Source organism: Hyperolius riggenbachi, chromosome 2, assembly GCF_040937935.1.
Source record: "Hyperolius riggenbachi isolate aHypRig1 chromosome 2, aHypRig1.pri, whole genome shotgun sequence".
Classification (NCBI taxonomy): Eukaryota; Metazoa; Chordata; class Amphibia; order Anura; family Hyperoliidae; genus Hyperolius; species Hyperolius riggenbachi.
The window spans coordinates 253,745,315-253,769,273 of NC_090647.1; the positions used below are offsets into that span (position 1 = coordinate 253,745,315).

The 23,959-nt window shown below is 43.6% G+C and overlaps 1 protein-coding gene across 3 annotated transcripts in view; it reads left to right on the forward strand.

Annotated features, from left to right (window-relative positions):
• The window catches only part of GTF2I (general transcription factor IIi), a 138,727-nt gene extending 114,768 nt beyond the window's left edge, over positions 1-23,959 (forward strand). For 2 of the 3 annotated variants that reach the window (XM_068268535.1, XM_068268536.1), the window contains exons 28-32: positions 4,345-4,528; positions 12,972-13,000; positions 18,416-18,457; positions 21,423-21,478; positions 23,423-23,959. In XM_068268535.1, the coding sequence (XP_068124636.1) occupies positions 4,345-4,528; positions 12,972-13,000; positions 18,416-18,457; positions 21,423-21,460 (293 nt within the window). In that variant the 3' untranslated portion in view covers positions 21,461-21,478; positions 23,423-23,959. Of the gene's footprint in view, positions 1-4,344; positions 4,529-12,971; positions 13,001-18,415; positions 18,458-21,422; positions 21,479-23,422 lie in introns of those variants that run through there. The other variant, XM_068268537.1, reaches the window with a different exon arrangement.

Consider the following 23,959-nt stretch of genomic DNA (forward strand, 5'->3'; position numbering starts at 1 on the left):
ACAAAAATGCCTGGCAAACCGCTCTGAAGTAGCATTTTTCAGAGCAATTTGCGTTTTTCCTATACTTTACATTGAGGACGAAACGCTTCCGAAATCCGCAAACGCGCAGCAGGAGGCGCGTTTGCAGCTTGGCAAAAACCGCAAACCGCCGGTGTGCACCATCCCATTGCAATACATTAGACAAGCGTTTTTATAGGCGGATGCAGCCGGCGGATCGCTCCAAAAACCGCTCGGTGTGCACTGGGCCTTAGTTAAGAAAGCTTGGTCAAATAATCTGGTTGAGCATGTGGTTGTTCACTAAACATTGTACTGTTTATGGGCACCTTGAGACTCGGGATACTCCTGAAGCAGAGATGCAGGTTTATTGTATTACGGATCACGCTTTAAGCCATGTCACCAACGAATATGATGCTACCCTAAATGTATATTATAAGCATCTTCCTTTACATGTCTGCATAACAGGCTGTTGCCAAGCTGTGTGTTGTTATTGAGTTCATGTAATTTCCTTTACTTTTCTGACTTCTGTTGCTACATTTCCCCTAAAGTTGAATTGCATAAAAGTTCCTTAGAAATTGTGTCATTGGGAAGTGCCAAGAAACTGCTCTGCATTTATGTCAGTGATCTGTATTTGCCAGGTTGTAGAAAGGCATTCAGCGTTTACTGAAAATCTATTGGAAGAAATTAACTTGCTCTGGTTGCAATTTTTAAAGCTGACCTGAACTCAGAACGTCATCACTGCTCTAAAAGATACACAACAGCATAATAACCTTTAAAAAAAAAAACATTTACAGCTGTTACAAATCCTAAAATAAATCTGCACTGTTTCCACTTCCTGGTTCATGGAAGCAGACATATTGTTAATAGCCTGTGCTTTCAAATGTACTTGTCTGCCATCTCTGCCGTGGCAGTCATGTGACACGGGAGAGATCAAATTACAATTTATGATTAGATACAAATGAGGGGGGATTAAACAGGCTAAACTCTTTAAATACAAACAGGGTGCATTTCTCTGTTTTTTTCTTCTGTCCTGTGCAAGAGTTTATGTCCACTTTAAAGGAGTCCTCAAGCAATCTACTACAGCCCGATCTACTTACCTGAGGCTTAATCCAGCCTCTTGCCGCTGACATGTCCTACACCGCAGCTTCACTCTCAGCCGCCGTCCCGGGGTCCCAGCCGGTGCAGAGATCGACCTCGAGGTCATCCTGTACTGCGCCTACGCAAGCGCCACTGTCAATCAAGTCCACGTTGTCCGGACTGTACTGCGCAGTACAATCCGGGCAACGTGGACTTGATTAACAGCGGCGCAGCTTTCACATTTATTATCTTACTAACATATTGCTTTTTATATTTACAAAAGTTAGTTATTTTAAGATTTGCATATGTTATTGTTAGACTATTTATTCTATTAGAAATATACAGTATACAGCTTTTTCTATTCATGTTATTTGCAGCAATGTGGGGGGGGGGGGGGGGGGGGGTTAGGGTTAGGCACCACCAGTGGGGTTTTCGGGTTAGGCACCACCAGGGGCTCTAATGGTTATGGATAGGTTGGGGGAGGGAGGGGTTCTGTGTGCGAGTAGGGTTAGGTATAGTTGCAGTAAAATATCTGTAATATTTAAAAAAATTTACTGTTTAACACAAGGGTAAATATTGTTTTATTGTTATAGATGATATTTTGCAATTGTATTACCCACTGGCGCACGGAAGGGGGTGTTCCGGGTGTCTGGAACCTCCCCCTGGGCCGTGACCGTCGGTATAAATGTATACAATTGTCCCCGCGATGCTGCTGCACATAGGCCCTTCACTACAGAGAGCCGCAATACTCCGGGCGGCTGAGTAAGAGTCCTCCTCTGTCCCTCCCTTCCACCCTCAGCTCTCTCTCCAATCAGTGGCAGCATTTTGAAACTGGCACCTCTCTTCAGCCTATAGAAAGAGAGGCAGCCGAGCCAGCCCACCCCCACACGCCTGTCAGCGCGCACATGGAGCCAAGCCAGGAGGAAGACTGGACTGTCTGCAGGAGGAGCGGCTGCCGCTGGGTCACCCGATGTACCTCTTTCCCCCAGGGAGGCAGCCAGCTACTCTCCACATCCAGCCCTAGCCCTGCCATGTCACCACGCAGACCAGGGAGAGAGTACTGCAGCAGCGACAGTCACACAGTCAGCTGAGCTAGCCAGGTAATCAAACTGTGTGTGGCTCAGTCAGACTCCTGCATTCACCAGCCCTCCCTTGCTGCCTCTCAGTCACACAAGCTCCTCTGGCTGTCACTCGCTGCTCCTATACCTATATGTTTATAGGAGGGGTCAAGAAGTCAGGACAGGGCAGATGAATCGCCAGGGAAGGGAATGTGTGTGGCTGGCTTTCTCATTCTTCGTTCTCCTCCCCAGGCAGCAGTAAAGGGCATAATGTAACATGGGGAGGGGGAGGAGAGGTGATTACTGATAAGCCATCACTGTGTGTAAGAGGTGAGAAGGTCAAGTGCTTTCCTTTCTTAAATGTGTGAGGTGAACAGGACAGAAGGAAAACAGAGATATGCACCCTCTATGTATTTAGAGTTTAGCCTGTCAAATCCCCCCCTCATTTGTGTATTATTATTTAGCATTTATAAAGTGTGACATCTTCTGCTGTACTGTACAGAGTATATAGTCTTGTGACTTAGCCATCCCTCAGGAGGGTCACAATCTAATCCTCACAATCTAATCCTACTATATTATTATGTACAGTATGTATATAGCACTGACATCTTCTGCAGCACTTTACAGAGTATATAGTCATGTCACTGACTGTCCTCAGAGGAGCTCACACTCTAATCCTACCATAGTCATTGTCTAATGCACTCCCATATTATTATTATGTGTTTATATAGCACTGACATCTTCTGCAGCACTTTACAGAGTATATAGTCATGTCACTGACTGTCCTCAGAGGAGCTCACAATCTAATCCTACCACAGTCATTGTCTAATGCCCTCCCATATTATTATTATGTGTTTATATATCAGTGATATCTTCTGCAGCACTTACACTTAGGCCTCACACTTTGTGCGCTTCTGTCCGCTTTTTTTCAGCACATTAATAACAGAAACATGTTGCAAAAAAAAAGCACACAGAAGCGGACAGAAGCGTAGAGAGATATGGAGGCTGCAATATTTAGTACACAGTCATGCCCATGGCTGTCTTAATGACAACTAAAGCGAGAGAGATATGGAGGCTGCAATATTTACTTCCTTTTAAACAATACCAGTTTCCTGGCTATCCAGCTGATCCTCTGCCTCTAATACTTTCATCCCTAGACACTGAACAAGCATGCATCAGATCAGGTGTTTCTGACATTATTGTCAGATCTGACAAGATTAGCTGCATGCTTGTTACTGGTGTGATTCAGACACTACTGCAGCAGAATAGAGCAGAGGCGCTGCCAGGCAACTGGTATTGCTTAAAAGGAAATAAATATGGCAGCCTTCATATCCCTCTCATGCCCAGCCCCATCTTCTACACCATTCGATTAGTCATGCGATCGATATGCGATCGCTGATCAAATTGATAAAATCCAACATGTCCGATCAGGATTCGATTCGATTTGCGTTGAACGAACGCATATCGAATCGAACCCTGATTGAACATTTCAGGAATCCCCCCCCCCCCCCCCCCCCCTTGAAAATCCTGGATTTGCCCCTGTTACCGTTACTTCAACAATTATTACTTGATCTTAGATAATAATTTAAAAATTATAAAAATATTGTTATAGTCTCTTAAAATTTTGTCTGCATCCCGCACCCTTTTTTCCCAGATACCCTTTTTTCATATATGTAACCATTTCAGGTGAAACACGTAATTTGGTCGCCAGTGGCTGTTTGATAAAAATGGGTGCTGTATCCGCAGTGTCCAGCAGGTATGGGTGAATGTTAGTGATATGTAGAGAGCGGGTTAGTGTGAGAAGAGGGCTAGCTAAAAGTGTTAGTAAGATATCAGTAAAAATGACAGATATTCTATTGGTATAAGCCGGTACCAAATGGTAATATATCAGTAATTTTGCTGATATTCTATTAGCAGCTTCACCCAGCGGCCAAATTATTGCAGTGCCCTTTTTCAAGGGGCACAGTTTTGAGAATCAGCACTATTGCAAGATAATGGGAGCAGTTTTAACTGGCACAGCAGTGGCATATGGGGAGAGGATACCTGGGAAGTAACGATTGACCAGGGACTAACTAAAACCTCCATTGGAGGCAAGTATCTGCTTTTCTCCTTGCTTTTATTTTTTTATCTGGAGTGAATCAATAATACCACTGGAGTATACTTAATATTACTGTACTGTACATATTCTTATTTATGAATGCTTTGTCTATAGGGGAAGCCATTGGCATGAACTACCCAGTGAAAGTTCCCTACAGGAAAATAACAGCCAATCCAGGATGTGTAGTAGTGGATGGCATGCCATCAGGGGTTACATTTAAAGCCCCCAGTTATCTAGAGATCAGTTCCATGAGAAGAATCCTAGACTCGGCAGAGTTTATTAAATTTACAGTTATAAAGTAAGTGGAATCATGAATATACTGTTAACCGGCTGTGGCATAACCCAGTCATTGCATGTCACAGTTATTGTTGCATTGTTCTTTGTCATACACCTGAAAAGCACATGATCAGTCAGACCCTGAGACAGATGTGTAGCCAGACACTGATACACTGATATACAGAGGCAAAGGCCACCCCTCATACATCACAAACTATAACACATGCTGCCTTCTCTCCAACATAGGCCCAAAAATTTGGAAACGCTTACTGGTCTGACATATCAAGGTAAGCAGTAGATCTATCGATAGGAAGACCAGAATGAGTTTTGTTTTTGTAATTGGTTAGTGTTATCGCTCAGCGGGTGACGCTAGGTATACAATCCTGTCACTTGTAACAATGAGATGCTAGTAAAAGAGGAAAGGGTGGTCAGGAGCAAGGAGAGAGACATGCATTTGTGCATACATTTCAAGATTGATGCTCCTTTGCCTGCTTGCATGCTGTGTCGCACTGCGTTACTCTTCCCCACCGCTTTCCTGCCGCGTAGGCTAATGCAAGTCTATGGAGATTTGCACGCTTCATGTGATGTGACGCGGTGTGCCAGAAGTATCCAAACCGCCACAAAGGCTGCAGTGCGTTACCGCATGATCTGCTCCTACTGCATGGATTATGCAGTAAGCAAATCAATGGGCGACATAGTAAGTGTGCATGATGGGAGTGTGGTGCGGTGCGCATCTGCGGACCGACGGGAATCCCAGTGATGCACTTCCTGCCCAGCAGGGAGTATGTTATTAGCCGGGGGCAGGGCTAAGCATATGACCCTGTCACTGCACCATGCCGCAAGGTGATATGAATAAATATGAAGACTGATTTATGCAGTGCTTGCATTTGCTTTATTGTCTTGCTTTATTATATAGAGGGTGTGGCCTTAAAAATGGGTGTGGTTAAAAATATATTTTATAGTAATATTTTCCACTGCATCCTCATCACTACTTGCACCCCCCACCCCCATACAGATCTCCCTTTTAGCTTAGAGGTTCCCCATATGTTTCCTTGTGGTCTAGTTGCCCCCAATACACATCCTTGGTAGTCTAGTGGACCCCCCATATGCTTCCTTGGGGGTTCCCTATAGTAGCCCTGGTGGTCAGTAGTCCCCCACAGCTTCCCTGGTGGTCTAGTGGTCCCCTATATTTTGCCTGGTGATCGAGTAGTCCCCTATAGTTTCCCTGGTGGCCAGTGGCCCCGTATAGCCCCCCTGGTGGCCAGTGACCCTCCCCCTTATTTCCTCTGGTGGTCAGTGGCCCTCCCCATAGCTCCCCCTGGTAGTTAGTGCCCCCTATTGCTCTTCCTGGCAGTCAGAGGTCCCCCCCCCCCATTGCTCCCCCTGGTGGTCAGTGCCTCCCCATTGCTCCCCTTGGTGGTCAGAGCCCCCCTGGTGATCCCCCAGGTGGTTAGTGCGTTCCCCCAGATCAGCATGTGGGTATTTACTCACCTCCCCTAGTTCCAGCGACAAGCAGCTCTCCCCTACTCTCAGATGGGAATCCAGCCTCACACTGACACTTAGTACTGAGTCTTGGCTTGATGACATCCTCAAGCTTGGGTCCAGACACTAACAGCAGTGTGGTGCTGGAGCCTAGATGCCGATCTGCATGGAGGGGACTAAAAATTTGCCAGGGGAAAGAGGAGAGGTTGAGGGTTGTTGCTGCAGCTGCTGCCATTGTAATCACTGCGATCAGCGGCGATCATAGTGATTACATGATCAGGAGCCAATCCCCATGGCTACTGATCTGTGTTGGCAGATGTCAGCTATCATATGTCAGCTTAATCTCCCCCGTCGGGTGTACTCTGATGTGGCATAGATTCTATGCCACATCAAAGTAATGGAGCTACAGATGCAGCGCAGAATCTACATTGTGAGGTCCCGAAGCGGTTCATTTGGTTACCTTTGTAATGTTTACATGATGGGGGAAGCCATATTGAGTTTGGTCTTGGGATATCATCTTCCATCTGTGATGTGCCTTATATATGTGCCTTAGCTCCTTATTTCTGCATGTGTACAATGTATTTTACAGATGACACAGCGGGAGACAGACCTTGACATTTTTGTGTAAATAAAAGTAATAAAACATTTTAACTTATAGGAAAAGAATACCATTTACGTATATTATGATATGAAAGCAATCGATACACACAAGTAGAACTTCTCAAAGTGCAACTAAACTATTGCCAAACATGGTCACTCTGACTCCTCCCCTAACTCATTTTTTTCTTGCAGTCCTACAGCACAGAAAGTATATATTTAAGTGCAACATGCCCCACTGTGAATAGTCTTCCCAGCGTCATTGCTGCCCCTTACGATGGTGCGGGCCTATTGCGTATGCTTGAAGGCAACATTTACACAAGACAGTATAATTTTTTATTACTTAATACATAAGACCTATTTGTCCTGACTTAAAGAGAGTCTGAAGCGAGAATAAATCTTGCTTCAGATTTATTCCCCCGGCTTAACGGGGGTCCCTTCACCCCCAAATCCCCTCGGTGCAGCAGGGGAGCGCTTCCTGGTTGGGGCAGGGCTAACCGCCGCAGCCCTGCCCGACGCGCGTCTGTCAGCACGTATCTCCGCCTCTCCCCCGCCACTCTCAGTCTTCCTTCACTGAGAGGGGCGGGGGAGAGGCGGCGATGCGCCGCTGATAGATGCGACTTGAGGCAGGGCTGCAGCCGTTAGCCCTGCCTCCACGAACGACCAACTCTACGACCAACTATTGCGGGGTGGGTTTGGGGGTGAAGGGACCCCCGTTTAGCGGCGCGATAGCGGCGGTTTAGCAGGGGCACACATGCCCCTGCTAACTATGAGCTCTGAAGCGAGATTTATTCTCGCTTCAGAGTCTCTTTAAGGTGTGTACACACGCACTAAAGAAGCCAACGACGGGTCCGTCGGACCCTCCCGCTGGGCGGACTTTCAGCAGACAGTAGTGCGTGTGTACGCACTGTTGGCGGACTGATAAGGCTGTTCTTGAACGATCCGCACAGCCTTATCAGTCCGCTGACCGTGCATACACACACACACACTACTGTCTGTGGTAACATGACAGTAAACACCTACCCTGCTTTTAGTTTCATTCTTCTCTGGTCACTCTGCCTGTTATCAGCTGTGATAAGAATCCCAGACTGAGCATTCTGTCCAGGTTTGAGCCCGAATCATTATAGCTGAGTCAGTGTTCTGTGAAGTCTTTTCAAGCCCAAGCCTGCCCCTCCTGGCTCTGCTTTCCTGCTTTGCATACACAGAGCTCTGATGACATGGGAGGGGCTGCTCTGCTGAGAAAGAAGCTCTGAAACAACAGACAAGTGTGGCTGCTGTGTGATCTGTGTGCACTTACTGTGCAGTCATCATTATTATTTATGCAGTTTCATTTCTATGAGAGACACTTCCTACAGGCAGCTGCACAGCATGCCAGAATAATAAAAGCACACAGATGAAAGCCTGCAGCAGCAGTCCTGCTTGTCTGTAGTCTCATAGAGCCTAGACTGCATATCCAGAACAGCTCATAACCTGGAAGCAGAATCGGTATGAGTCGGTGGCCATATTGGATTTTTCCTAGAGCAATAATGGATAAAAAACACTCAAAAAGGCACATCAGAGCAGTGAAATTATCAGGTAGAGTATTTATTCTTTACAAGCTATCGACTGATATGTTTATTTTGTGTGAAACGTTCATCTCTGGTCCCCTTTAGGTTCTGCTTTAAGTAACATAAGCACATTGTGTAGGTTCTGTTACAAAACAAACTAGAATACTTTGCGAGCGACTTGCTTGCTTTGACAGATTGTTTAGAAATAACATTGTAGCTGATTCTTTTTATGGGAGGTGCAATGATAACTAGTGCGAAAGAGCATCTAATAAATGTTATTTTGAATTAAAACAACGTTTCCCAGTCTGTTAAATCTGTGAGGGAGGTAAGTCCACCAAAACTTTCCCCTTTTAAATGTTTTTTAACCGTTTTTATTCTTGTTGGCGCCTCTGTTCAACAATTTGCATTCAGACTAGTCCACCCTTGGTGGAGGGGTGTATCCCCATATCCAGCCTATCTACAGAGAGCGACTTCTTAAACCTGAATGCTTCCCAACTGCCTTGATAGTGGTTGCCAATGTGGTAACTCATGTTTGTGAGTATAACCCTTGTTACTTATATTAATCTGCCTAATTGACTTTAAATACTACACTATATTGGGCTCTCTGTTTCCTATCTTCATTTTTTAAGCAAGAGCAAATGCTGACCACTTCAGTGCCCGCGGTCTCTGGCCCCTTAGGGAATAGAGACTGCTGGTACTAAAAAAACGGGCTTACCAACAACACTTCGCACATACCCACTGCTACCACCGATTGTGCAGCCCTCTCACTCTGCCGTCACTATGGCGGCAAAGCTCTGCGACCCTGACCCTGTGATCAATGTAAGCCAATGAGATTGGCTCACCTTTATCACGGGGTCAGGAGCCAATGCAATCGGCTCCTGACTGCCATCACACCGACAGCAGGGCGAGTGAGTACCAGGAGCATGTGGCGGGCTAACTGAAATCTATGTCCTGGAACGGATAACAAGTGCCAAACAGGGTGTAGATTTCAAAAAGTGCGGTCCTGAACCGGTTTAACCACTTCAGGTTTTGGGAATTTTTACCCCTTAAGGTTCCTGACAATTTTGGCATATCAGCTGTGTCACTTTTGATACAGCGATAACTTTTTTATTACCTACCGCATCAAAGTGATACATATATTGTTTTTTTCAGGACAAACTAGGCTTTCATTGGGTAATATTTTTTTCCAAGCATTTTTTTTATTTCACAGACACTGTATTGAGGAGAATTAGGCGTATATGCAAAAATTACAAATTTTTTCATGTTTTCCCTTTCCAATTTTTAACATGACAAGTGCCATAGTTGTAAAACACCTCAGAATACTTACTTGGCTTGTCCCAGCTAAAACTATACCATATATGCCATATTTCACTGCTAGTGTCTGTAGCGATTGCATGCAATCGCTAGCGTGCACAGTTTGTGAACTCCAGTGCTGTATAGATGCATTGCTAAGCAACAACATTACAATGCATCTTTATAGCGTTGGGTCCCCGAGCTGTCGCTCAAGTGATCGCATCCGATCACTGGGTGGCAGCCATCACAGGTGTCCACAAGAGGTTAATTAGTCTGGTAGGAAAACAAACAAAAAAACACTTTAGTGGAACATTGTCACTTTCATTTAAAAATACTTTTTTTTTTTACATGTAACTTTATGTGAATGATTGCTGGTAGTAGCAATCATTCAATATTGGATGAATGCACGACTGGTGAGGGCACGCGCATATGATTTTTGGTGGCAGATTTTAGTGCAGGATGTGAGTAGCTAGTTTGGGCGTGAAACTCTTGTCCAGGAACCTTAAATGGTTAAAGTGAGATTATACTCCCGGCACTAAGCATTCCCTGTGTGTAAAAATGTTTATTTTCACTGCAGAGAGCAGTACAGGCGTGCTTATCTCTGGATAATCCGAAAGTGTAAGCATTTCTGGCCAGGAGACATTCTCTGCCTGTTGACTGAGCTGTTGCCAGGGCGATATGTCTATTCAGCATAATAAAACAAAGCTCTTTTAATAGCACACTTTGGTGCTATTAAAAGAGCTTTGATACAAGACAGCGGTGCCGGTCCTTTCTGTTTTATTCAGCATAATAGACATATTGGGAGACACAGAGAGGGAGCAGAATCAGGGGCGTAACTAGGCCCCACCGGGCCCCCCTGCAGAATTTCATTGTGGGCCCCCCCCTCTCGGGCCGTTTTGTGGGGGCTGGAGGGGTGGCAGCATGAGGGGAAAGCCTTGGCCACAGTTGGCGGGGAGAGGGGAAGTTCCCCCCCTCTCCTGCACCTCGGGCTTTCCCCTCTGCGCTCCCCTCCAGCTAGTTACAGTTTGGGCAGCGTCGGCAAGAGCGGGCCCCGGGGGGGGGGGGTTTGGGGGCGCCCCCCGCGGGAGCAGGGGCTGCAGGGCCTATTGTTACTCCCATGAGCAGAATGAAAACACAGGCAGAGAATGTCTCCTGACCAGCCATTATTACATTTGCTGATTAGCCAAAGATAAGCAGCGCTGTCCTACTTTCTGCAGCTCTGCTGTGAAAATAAACATTTTTACACACAGGGAATACTTGGGAATTTCAAATGTTCTTTTATGTATCTAAAAGCAGTTACCGAAGTTTACATTTTGGGAGTATAATCCCACTTTAAAACAAACTGTTTTTTACAGGTTAAATATAAGCATTTATAAGTTTTAGCTACATAAACCATAACCATATTCCCTCTCACCTGGCTATTAAGCCTACAGATCTCTTTAACTTCAGAATTGCCCAACCCCATCCTCTGAGAGGACTGCCTGGATCCCCTGAGCTCCAGGGGGTGGATTGCACTGATCTCATTTCAGGAGATTTGCTAGATAAGATAGCAAACACAGAAGTGCAACATCCCTTCCTAAAGGTCACAGTGTAAACAAGGACACACAAACAGGCATTAGTTCATAAGGAAGAAAAGGAAGTGATCTACCAAGAATTTTCTGAGGAGCAATTACTCAAGCAAAAGTAGATGGTAGCTATGATGCAGAACATACTTATGGAAAAAACAGTAAATCGAACATGCAAGAGAAGTTTAACTTTTGGTTCATCCTCCCTATTTAATGCATCGAATGGCACATTTGCATTAATTAGCAATGTCTAAAGTTTTGGGCATTGTGTATTGGTACTTTTTGCAATAACTATATTACAGTAGTGTCCCGGTGATCCGGAACTCAAGCAACCGGCACTCAAGTAACTGCCAATTATGCAGTAGACATGGGGGGCGTGCCTTTCTCCCTCTATCTCAAGTAAGCAGAGCAATGCACAGCGATAAAGACAAGCCAGAGCTCCGGGAACCACCCCCTACTGTCCTTACAGCTGCTTGCTGTACTGTAGCATCCAGATGCTCCCACTGTGTGTCACTGTGGAGCCAAGAAGAGAAGCTACAAGAAGAGAAGAGGATGGCTCCTGGAAGCTGTAAGAAAAGAAGAGCACAGCTCCCGGAGCTCTGGTATGTCTTTTCCACTGCGTGCTGCTCTGCAAAGTAGGAAAGAGGTCTCTGTAGGGTAAAGGGGAAAGAAGTGTCACACTGGGGCTCCAGCTGCTTAGACTGTCAAGCAATTGGAAATGCACCTGTCTGTTATGAGGCAATCTCGGTCTGTGCTGGATAGCTAGCCTAGTCACTAGCATTTTTTAAAAATGTGCCACAGAAAAGGAAATAAACCGACAGTACTTTTTATGTTGTATCCTGTCCCTGCACTCACTTTCTGCGACAGGACGCACTAATGCAATGTAGGGGAGCATAATCGGCCTCCCACACTGCTGATTATCGTCTTCTCTTCCAGCCTACATTTTCCGTTCCTGTGAGTCCACTTTAGCTGTGCTCAGGGACACAGCAGGAGCACCCGTCACGCTGACTTCTCGTGCCAAAAGCCTGTAGAGGGGACCTTTAGTGTCCCATCTCTACAGGCATTGCTAGGGGCTGCTGACAAGTCTGAGACATGTGCAGGATCCAGTTGCTTCAAACACTGGACTGCACATGTGTATCTTCCATCCAAGACGGAGCAGGCAATTCTCCTGCTCCATTCTTGCCTCTGTGCATGTCGGAGCCTCAGAGACTCTTCACCTGCCCCCAGCAATGCCTGTAGAGATGAGACCGTACTGGTGACTTCAACACTATATGTGCCAGAAGTAAACAGCTGTGCTTGACACAGCCTCATTTATGAAAGGGTTTCTTTAAAGGGAACCTAAACTGAGAAGGATATGGATTTTTTCTTTTTAAAACAATACCAGTTGCCTGACTCTCCTGCTGATTCTGTGTCTTCAATACGTTTAGCCACAGCCCCTCAACAAGCATGCAGATCAGGTGCTCTTACTGAAGTCAGACTGGATTAGCTGCATGCTTGTTTCAGGTCTGTGATTCAGCCACTGCTGCAGCTAAAGATTTCAGCAGGACTGCCAGGCAACTGGTATGGTTTAAAAGGAAACATCCATATCCCTCTCAGTTTAGGTTTCTTTTAAGCTGTAGCTGTAATGTTGATCATAAAGATAATTAATATCTCATCAGCACAGGGAGGAAGTGAACAGGATTAGCACTGTGCACACAGAGAAAGAAGAACCGCTGCCTCCTTCCAGCTTTTTCCTGATTACCTCTTGCTGGTGGTGATGCGACGGATAGCTGTTCAGACAGCTGTCTGTCCAATAATATTGCAGCATCATCTCAACCCGAAATGGAACGAGAGAAGCTAGCCAGTCAAGTACTTTCAATAGAATTACAGTATTGCAAAAAGTCCAACCGTTAATTGCTTATTAATGAAAAGTTACTGTTATATACATTCCTAAACTAGGACTTCAACTTCTGTTTTGAATAATGTGTTGATATTTTTGTAGGCCTTTTCCTGGATTGGTGCTTAATACTCGTAAGTATATTGAAAATATTATATGTTCCTGACTACATATGGGTTACCAGGGGCTGTACTAATTGTTGCTATATTGTCAAAAGTACGTTTATAGCTGAACTTCACTTCGTGCTCTTATTTTTTGATAGACATTTTATTGTAATAGCATCTGCATACATATGGGACTGGTCCCCCTTTTTGCTGCTGCAATTGTCCCACTCTTCTGATAAGGCTTTCCATTAGCTTTGGGGAAATGACTGCTGAGATTTGCAGCCATTCATACAGCAGCAGTGAGGTCAGTGATTAATGTTGAGAGTTCTGGCACACAGCAGGTTTTGAGCTTAAACCATGCTGCACTTTTCTCATTTGTCACTGATGAGCAGATAAGCAGAAAAAATATATATATGCTTTTTTGTGGTTGATTATGGAAATCCGGAACAGTGGTCTCATGATTTTGCAAGTCCTGACAACAGAGCTAATAGGAGAACAAAAGGTATAGCTATATAATCACCTCCTAACATTTGCTATTAGTATTTGGGCCTTGAAAATAAAATATGTTGTCTTTAAAGTTCTGCTTTAAGCTGTGTATCATGTTACCTTATGTGACATGGAGGAACCTAGAGGTCCCTGCGTACATCAGCCCATAACTTCCAGATGACCTAACCCTCAGTGCCATCCCAGACACAAACCCCGACGCTTGGCAAGGGTACTAACCAATTGGGAGGCAGAAAGCAGCATTACTAGCCACATTAAGGTAGACTAAAGAGCAGTCATGAATTTAGGGTTCCCAGGCCTTCTGAAATGTACGGTAGCATGGTTGTCATATACAAGAGCTTTTCAGACTAAACATGTCCATAAAAACATAAATGGGCAAGCACCATCAACCATTCCCTAAGAGTAAGGGAAATATTATACGAGTGTGCAGAAAGGAACAAATTAAATATACAAGGCTAACAAAGAACAGTAGTCCCCTTTAAATACCGCACCACTCCAAAAATTGTAATCAATTCATCAACTTTATTCAACAAACATAAAAGCACTTAAAACCAATGTGAGCAGCCATGTAATAATATTAAGATAACAGTCCATGATTAATGAATAAATAAATCTCCACAAGATAGTATCAAAAAACAGTAATGCCCCTGAATGGATATAAAGTAAAAAAATTGATGTAAAAATCTACCCTGCTAAGCAAAAAAGTGATCCAGCAACAAGGACGGTGAAAAACATGCTAAAAGTGACCATAGTGCTTGAAGAAGAAAGACCAGTACCAACCAGATAAATTGAAAGTGATACAGTGCATATAATCAGCGTAATAACGCTGTATATAAGGTGCAATTAGCCATAAAGGTGCTGCGTGCACAAAAGAAAAAGACAGCGACTAGCGCTGAGAAAGGAGCTAACGCTTACCAGAGGATCTGAGTGTGGAGATGAACTACCATGGCATACCAAACCTTTGGCAGGTTTGGTATGCCATGGTAGTTCATCTCCACACTCAGATCCTCTGGTAAGTGTTAGCTCCTTTCTCAGCGCTAGTCGCTGTCTTTTTCTTTTGTGCACGCAGCACCTTTATGGCTAATTGCACCTTATATACAGCGTTATTACGCTGATTATATGCACTGTATCACTTTCAATTTATCTGGTTGGTACTGGTCTTTCTTCTTCAAGCACTATGGTCACTTTTAGCATGTTTTTCACTGTCCTTGTTGCTGGATCACTTTTTTGCTTAGCAGGGTAGATTTTTACATCAATATTTTTACTTTATATCCATTCAGGGGCATTACTGTTTTTTGATACTATCTTGTGGAGATTTATTTATTCATTAATCATGGACTGTTATCTTAATATTATTACATGGCTGCTCACATTGGTTTTAAGTGCTTTTATGTTTGTTGAATAAAGTTGATGAATTGATTACAATTTTTGGAGTGGTGCGGTATTTAAAGGGGACTACTGTTCTTTGTTAGCCTTGTAAACATGTCCATAGCCGTAAAAAAGGTAGATAGCAATGATCAGCACATGAACTGACTTGCACACAACTTGCAAATGTATGCAAGGACGGATCTAGGGGGGGGGGGGGCAAGCGGGTCTCTTGCCCCAGGCGCAGTTTGTTGAATTCTTAAAAAGGCGGCAAAATGTGAATGGGGAATGGCAGTTTAGGCGCCAAAACCTGACCTTGCCCCAGGCGCAACTTGGGGCAACTTGGTCTAGATCTGTCCCTGAATGTATGCAGGGGTCACATCTGGATTTTGCAAACGGTGGTTAAAAATATATTGTTCATTGGTGTAAGAACAGACTGGGAAGTGCCACATGAGAGCTTATTCTCACTGTTCTGTTCAAAAGCATTGAGCAAAAAGACCCACCACTTTCATATGCAGTTTAATGTGCTGATCCTGCATTATTTGGATGACACTTGTCACCATACAGATAGCATCTGAAGTGCTTGTGTGCCGAAATTTGGGCGCACACCAGTGAATGCATCTCAGCTATAGTGCTTACATTCAGACAGAGATATTGGCCTCAATTCACTAAGATCATGCTGGTGATAATATGGCAAGAGAAAACTTACCACCACATATCGATCGGTATTTTCAGTATTAATTCACTAAAGAAGCTTGCCTGGTGTAGAGAATTATCTTATCAGCCCTATACACACGCTCAACAGCGGTCTTTTATGCAGCACAATTCTCAAACAACTTTTGTTGTGAAACAAGTTGAACAACCAAAAAAAAGTTGCTTGCTATTGTTCACACAACTCATAATGCTGGAAATACACGGTTCGTTTTTTTTAGGTGATTAGATGGTTCGATAATTTCCGACATGTCCGATCTCCCTTTCGATTCTTTTGCCGCTCGATTTCTGATAGAAGTGAATCGAAAAAGATAAAAACGAGTGGAAGATAAGCGAATCTACTGCAGAGTCGAGCGGCAAAAACGATCTAGAGCAGAAACGAACCGTGTATTCCCAGCATAAGACTGATAAAACGTCAATCCAACTGTTGGATTGACGTCTTATCAGTTGTGTAAACAATAGCAAGCACCTTTTTTTTTTTTTTTGGGTTGTTTCAACTTGTTTCACAACAAAAGTTGTTTGATAATTGTGCTGCATACCTCATCTACACGGTACAATTTTCCATCAGATAGACGGATCTATTAGATAGATCTAATAAGAAATTGTATCTTGTGTAGATGTCCAAATTGTTTCAGATCAATTTTGCGATAGATTTTGCTTTGATGCGTACCCAAAATCTATAGCAAAATCTAACGCAATCCGATTGGATCGTTTGGAAATTATCTAATCCGTCTAATAGATCTGATCTGATGGAAAATTGTACCGTGTAGATGAGGCTTTAACCACTTCACCACTGAGGGGTTTTACCCCCTGAGCACCAGAGCAATTTTCACCTTTCAGCGCTCCTTCCATTCATTCGTCTATAACTTTATTATTACTTATCCCAATGAAATGAACTATATCTTGTTTTTTTCGCCACCAATTAGGCTTTCTTTAGGTGGGACATTATGCCAAGAATTATTTTATTCTAAATGTGTTTTAATGGGAAAATAGGAAAAAATGTGGGAAAAAATTATTACTTTTCAGTTTTCGGCCATTATAGTTTTTAAATAAAGCATGCCACTGTAATTAAAACCCATGAAATGTATGTAACCATTTGTCCCGGTTATAAAACCATTTAAATTATATCCCTATCACAATGTTTGGCGACAATATTTTATTTGGAAATAAAGGTGCATTTTTTTCAGTTTTGCATCCATCCCTAATTACAAGCCCATAGTTTATAAAGTAACAGTGTTATATCCTCTTGAAATAAATATTTAAAAAGTTCAGTCCCTAAGGTAACTATTTATGTGTTGTTTTTTATTGTATTTTTTTTTTTTTAATTACAAAAAAAAATAAAAAAAAATTGGGGAGTGTGGGAGGTAATGAGTTAATTTATTGTGTAAATGTAATGTTGGTTTATGTAAAATGCTTTTAGGGTGTAGTTTACTATTTGGCCACAAGATGGCCACAGTGTGTTTGTTTACATGCGACCTGTAAGCGTCCTTCCGGACGCTTACAGGAAGCAGTAAGAGGCTGGGAAGATCACAATGATCGCGCTGTTTCTAATAGAAGCAGCACGATCATTGCGGGGGCTTAGATCAACGAACGGGAATGGATTTTCCCGTTCATTGATCTCCGTGCGAGCAGGCGGCGGCGTGCACGAGCGGCGGGTGCGCGCGCACGAGCGGCGGGAGCGCGGACAGCGGCGGTAGCGCGGAAGGTACGGATTTCTCCGTCCCTGGTTTTTTAGGGGGTAAAAAAGGGACGGAGAAATTCGTACCGCGGGAGTTAAAGTGGTTAAAGACCGCTGTTGAGCATGTGTATGGGGCTGTAGTTATTTTCACATGCAGTTAAGTAACAGCCTGTCTTTAACTTTACAATTCTGTAGTCATTTTAAGGATTGAAATGTTAACTTTAGAGATCTCTCCTAAAGGCAAAAGAGTTAACTTTAGGTTTGTCTGAGAGGTCAATTGTTTAGTGAATACTACATGCCTTATCACAATGGTGATAACACTAGAAACAGCTCAGAAACATTACTAAAGACAGGAGATTAGCTTAGTGAATTGAGACCATTCTCTAGCATGAGCAAGAATTCTATAAACCATAAACTGTTCAGGAAAATGAATATCTGTGAACAGGCCAGCAGAGTAGGAATAGGGGTTGCAGAGGATGCCATTCACTAAGAAAAAGTAGTTCAGAGCAACTGTTGGCAGAAGGCATTGGGAGGAATCTAGTGTATTACTAAGTTCTTATAATGAAGTATGCAACTACAAAAGCCAGGGCGTGCTCAGGAGCATTATACACAGGACATAGATATCAAGCAGTAGAAAGGAGTTTCTCTGGCACTGTAAATGAAATAGTAGGCAGCTTCATTTCCAAACAATCATTTCCAAACAATGTCACTGAAGGAGAATGGTTGGCACCAGTGGTACAGAGACTTGGTCTGTTGCTGAAGATGTGACTGCAATGGTCCCTGTTCCAGAAAGCCCACCTAGGGCCCTATGTCAGCTACTGCCATTACTCTGAGTCATTGTGGTAATTAATACCACTACATGTCCTTTGCATAGTGGTAATTAGTAATAATTGACTCTTGCTCTTTCCTGGGCATCTCTCTTACTGTTGTCTTTGGAATGCAGGTTCTAGGGTAAAAGGAAACATAGTGCTTTGGGGATCCCAGGATAAACCCTGGCATAAAATTGTACTAGGCGGGGGTGGAGGGGGGCTGGTAAAACTTGCACTGTGTCCCATGGCTCTGTATGTTCACCAGTAATATAGGCCCTGTGCTTGGTAAATCCTTTTAAAAGTGTATTTGCTTTTCTTATGTACAAGTGCCATGTACAAATTTAGCTATACATTAAAATATTTTTCTTTTTCTTTCAGAGGCACTAGAAGAAAGTGAATCTGGGCCATCCATAGAATCCAGTAAGTATGCTTATTAAACTGGGATTTATGCCATGTACACTCATGTTCAAAATTAAATGTTCCCCGAAACAAACCTCCACGATTGCTTTGGGTGTTGCATCTGGTCAGCCTCCTATGAAAAGTGTGGGGACCACACTGGTTTCCTCTGATCTAGCATTATAAAGTTTGCATACAGATGAAAAAATGATAATCAAGAAATGCCCACATAACAGAAGGCTTGATTCAGGAACCTACAATACGATTGCCATGCACAGCAATTTTACCCTGCTACTGATGACAGTGTAGCGCAAGTTGCCTAATTATTGCGTCAGAATGGGAAAGAAAGGGAATTGAAGGGATTACATAAATAAACACACACAGATACACGATTGAAATTATAATTTTTGGCCAACAGAAAAATAACCCACATGTGAGTGCTAGGCTATGTAATACAATGAGTTCCCAAAAATATATTCCGCACTTTTTGGACCATGAGATGCACTTGTTCTCCTTCAAAAGTGGGGTGGAAAAGTTAGTGCTTCTTATGGTCCGGATGCTAGATTTTGGCTGCTCCTCCCATCGCTATCGCGAATTCTGCATGCATACCTGCATGCCACCAGGCTGAGGGAACATCGAGCAGGCTACAATAGCTTTAATAGGAGAGCCATTGAAGCTAAAGGATTATTAAACCAGACAGTCTCTATAACACAAAAGCAGGTGGCCACAGTTATCCGCCTACACAACCACACATAGTGGCAAAGCTAGCTAAACACAACTGTATTTCAATAGAGGTCTGGTCGCAAATGATAGATTGTTCCACAACAGAAATAATGCTGTAATACTCACAAGATGGCAAAGAAATGAACAGCGCTACTTAAAAACAGATAAGTGCCTACCTGCAAGAGAGTGCAAGCCCCACTTGTGGGATAAAATACACACCTAGCACACACATAACCTGTCTACCACTGATAGATGTTGGTTTCCTGTAACAGCTTGCATACAACTTGTTAAGTACTCGTCCCTCCCACTGCGGAGAAGTCATCCTCATATGGGAGGGGACCTAACACTAACTAAATCCTAACCTATGCATATGCACAGCCTGGGTGCGCTACCAAGTGAAATTGAAAATTGCGCAAAAGGTGGATCACTGCATGACCAGGCGCTTCCGAATGGCCTACAATCAGAGGTGCGCTGAGCCCCCCCCCCCAGAAACTGCAAACGCACCTTGAACCCAAACAGAAGCTCTGCATATACACCAAAAGCAAGGCTGTTAAGTGGGAGCAGCTGACCAAAAATGAATTAAATTAGTACACGGCAAGGAAATGAACAGCGCTACTTAAAAACAGATAAGTGCCTACCTGCAAGAGAGTGCAAGCCCCTCTTGTGGGATAAAATACACACCTAGCATACACATAACCTCTGGGGGGGGGGGGGGGGGCTCAGCGCACCTCTGATTGTAGGCCATTCGGAAGCGGCCTGGTGATGCACTAATCTACCTTTTGCGCAATTTTCTATTTTACTTGGTAGCGCACCCAGGCTATGCATATGCATAGGTTAGGATTTAATTAATGTTAGGTCCCCTCCCATATGAGGATGACTTCTCCGCAGTGGGAGGGACGAGTACTTAACAAGTTGCATGCAAGCTGTTACAGGAAACCAACATCCTCCAGTGGTAGACAGGTTATGTGTGTGCTAGGTGTGTATTTTATCCCACAAGTGGGGCTTGCACTCTCTTGCAGGTAGGCACTTATCTGTTTTTAAGTAGCGCTGTTCATTTCTTTGCCATGTACTAATTTAATTAATTTTTGGTCAGCTGCTCCCACTTAACAGCCTTGCTTTTGGTGTATATGCAGAGCTTCTGTTTGGGTTCAAGGTGCGTTTGCAGTTTCTGGGGGGGCTCAGCGCACCTCTGATGGTAGGCCATTCGGAAGAGGCCTGGTGATGCGCTGATCCACCTTTTGCGGAATTTTCAATACTCACAAGATGTCGTCAGTCAAGTGCATTCGTCAACATCTATTATAACACAGAGGGCCAGATTTATCAAGAGTGTCTGAGACAAAACATTGGTAGGTTTTTAGAAATCCGTGCAGAACTGTCTCAGGCATCTTAAGAAATCATTAGATAGTGCAGATTCCTTCTAAAACTGTTGTAAAATAGGAGAAGCTAGGAAGGTCTCTCAGACAGTGCAGTGTGTGAGGGGAATTGCTGTTGCTGAGGTAACCAGCACACCTGCTGCTGATAGCAGCAGGCTCTGTGGAGGAATTCAGCAGGGGGGAGGAGCACATCACAAATCATGTCTAGCCTGCACTCTGTAATCATGTCTAGCCTGCAGTTCTACATCTGTAGAACTGCTATCAAGCACATCTTAATCTGCGCCAGTTTAGAGATGGATTTGCACTTATTTTAACTTTAGTGAAGCTCTAGAAATTCATGCTAAATTGCCACTATTACCTAGAATTTAAGAACGTTCTTATTATCATGCAGAACTGTTCTCCCTGCTGTTTAGAACAGATTAAGAAGAAAAAACTGTCGGTAATGCGTTGATAAATCTCCCCCGGAGGAGAGAGAGGAGAGAGGCTCCCAACATGCCTGCAGCTGAGCAGTGCACAGCTTTGCCAATCACGGCTGCCCGCTAAGTGACTGCCTCTGATGGTCTCACCGGCGGGACCACAGCGCAGTCATTGAGCCTGCCACTGAACTCGCTTAGTAATAGTGAGTTGCAGAACTTAGCATTATAAATATAACTTTTGGAATTCATTGTAAAACATAGTCTAGCTCTCATATGTGGGTTATTTTGTTGTATAAAGTGCAGTCTAATATGTTGTAGGATGACACGCTGGTCATATATTGGAGCAACATTATTAATGTTTGTGTTAGTACTTCATAAAGGTTACAGAAAAATGAAAGCAAACAAATCTTGATTAGATTCACAAGTATAGGAAAAAGACTGCATTCTAATTTATTCTCTCCCTCTCTCTTTACAAAGAAATAAGCATAAAAGAAGAATCTGATCCAACGTGTTGAACATTTCACGTTTCCAAGGTAATATCCTCAGTTCACACTTTGAATCTGCCCCGCCCAGCATATGGCTCTGAGGCCACTATACAGCCACTCCTCTCAAAGAGTTAAAATGGCATGTAAACCCATAAAGATCATTCTGGGAAATAAAATATTCTGTGGCCAGAAAATGACTTTCATGTAGCTTTCTATGCTCTAATATAAACACAGACAGAGCCACGATCATAAAAAAAGACAAAATAGCCTTAATTATTAAAAGATTTTTGGGGAGTCAGTATTTTTTCACAGAATTAAACATCTATTGAAAGTTTGTAATTGTATACAGTGGCTTTCAGTTTGAACTGAATTTACTAAGTAGAGTACAAATGTCATGCAGGCCTCCGTGCAGGCCTCCAGCGGTGCGCCCGGCCGCACAATCCGCCTGAGGGCCGACAGCTGACCAGCTGTTCGAGCCACCGCGACTCCATGTGTGCAGGAGGCCTTACCTTACCTTCCTGGTCTCCCACGTGGTAGGGGGGTCCTTTCCAGACGCAGCCCCCAGCCTTCATCAGGGTCATCCGCCACCGCCGAAGCTCGTATCGCCCACCACTCAGCTGGAAGGACCAACGGTGTGCCTGCTCCACCACTCAGCCAGGCACCTTGCGACTTTCCATGGGGACTGTTTTTTTTTTTATCCTGCAGCCCTGGGGGGGACTCTGCCTCTGTCTCTCTCCTCTTGCCCTGGCTCCTTCTCTTCTCTCTTCCTTCCTCAGTCTTTTTAGCTATTCCTTCTTTTTTCTCTCTTTTCGCTGTCCACTTTTCTCTCTTTCCTCCTTTCGCTGTCCACTTTTCTCCAGGACACACGGCGGGGCGTCTGGAGCTGCTGCGGAGCTGAGCAAGGGCCACCGGCTTCTCCCCTCACACAGCTCTCCAGACTTCCCCACGCGTCCGTCAGTATAGCTAGTGTGCTGTATATATAAGTGCTGTGTATATAAGTATATGCTACTTGTACTACTGTACCTGACTGTATATGTTGGACTGCATGCACGTGATTGTACCATCTCCGACCCTGTCTGTGCCAAAAATAATTCCGGGTACAACCCCCGTTGTACTTGGCGAAATAAACGTGATTCTGATTCTGATTCTGACTAGCAATTTAATGTAACACGCTTTGTTTATTTCTCTATATTGTATCCTAAAGCTTCTGTTACTGTGCTCCTGTATAGTGATGGTCATGTCTAAGAGAACTCATGGAGAAGTATGTGATTTGTTTGATAAGCTGATAGATTTGCAAAACTCTGATTTGCTGTGATCACATCCTTCTTTAGCACATGATTCTGACTAGCAAATCAGAGACTTACATTTCTATCATCTGACTAAACTGATCACATGTTTCTCCATGAGTTCTCCTAGACATGACTGTCACTACTCCTGTATCTCAACTTGGCCACGCAGCTTCCCATGACATAACAGTAGCTGTTTCAGTGAAATAGCAGTGGTCAAGTAGCCCCAGTAGTATGGTTCTGGTCAGTTACCCCCTTGTATAATGGCAGTGACTAGTTAGCCTCTAACTAGTCACTGACCACAGCCTGAGGTGGCTGTGGTCAATAACATCTGTGTTATGGCTATGGACAGTAAATGCAGCATATGGAATTACGGTAAGTAAAATAATTAGCCAAAAAGTACTGGCAATATCTTGAGCTGAACTTTTTGTTGGGCACACCAGACAGGTGCAAACATGCTGTTTGGGCTGTGTAACTCAGCAGCACACTGATGATGGAACACTGTAGGGCACACAGTGGAGATTTATATCAGAGAGCCATTCCTTCCTCTCCACAAATTGAGTGCTGCTATCTAGAAGGAAGATACATGTACCGTACATAAATACGTACATAGTACGTACACAAATAAATAAGTGTTTGACACTACCCATGTAATGAATCTGATGTAATTACTGTTATCCTTTGTTTTTTGTTTCCTTGGCTACAGTGCTGTGAAGAACCACAAGATTGTTTATTACAATTAAAACATAGAAGTAACTTCTATATGGACTGCTTTTGTATGTTTTACATAGGGAAAAAAAGTACTCTGTTTTCTGCAATTCTATGAATTGGGTGATAAGACTATGACAACCGCAAAGTGTTTATCTGGAGGACAGGACAGTGTTTGGTCTGGGAGCCCTACAACTGTATACCTAATTACCAATGAGAGGAATTAATTATGTTGTTAAATGAAAAATAACTTACAGAGAAGATGTGATGTTGGAACAGAACAAAAAAAAGAAGACAAAGAAAGGGTTCCAACCGTGAGCAGGAAAAAAAAGCAACAATTTGAAAATGATCAGCCTTTCTTGAGACTGTGCGCCTCTGTGTGCAAGTCCCACAGATGGTTACCTGGAATTACACTGCATGTATTTCTGGCTTTGTTGTCACTTAGAAGCCTTTTACATATATGATTCCTGATCTTAACCCTTAAGGCAGTCATTACGCTACACTGCTTGAAATAAAATGTTTTGTTTTTTTTATA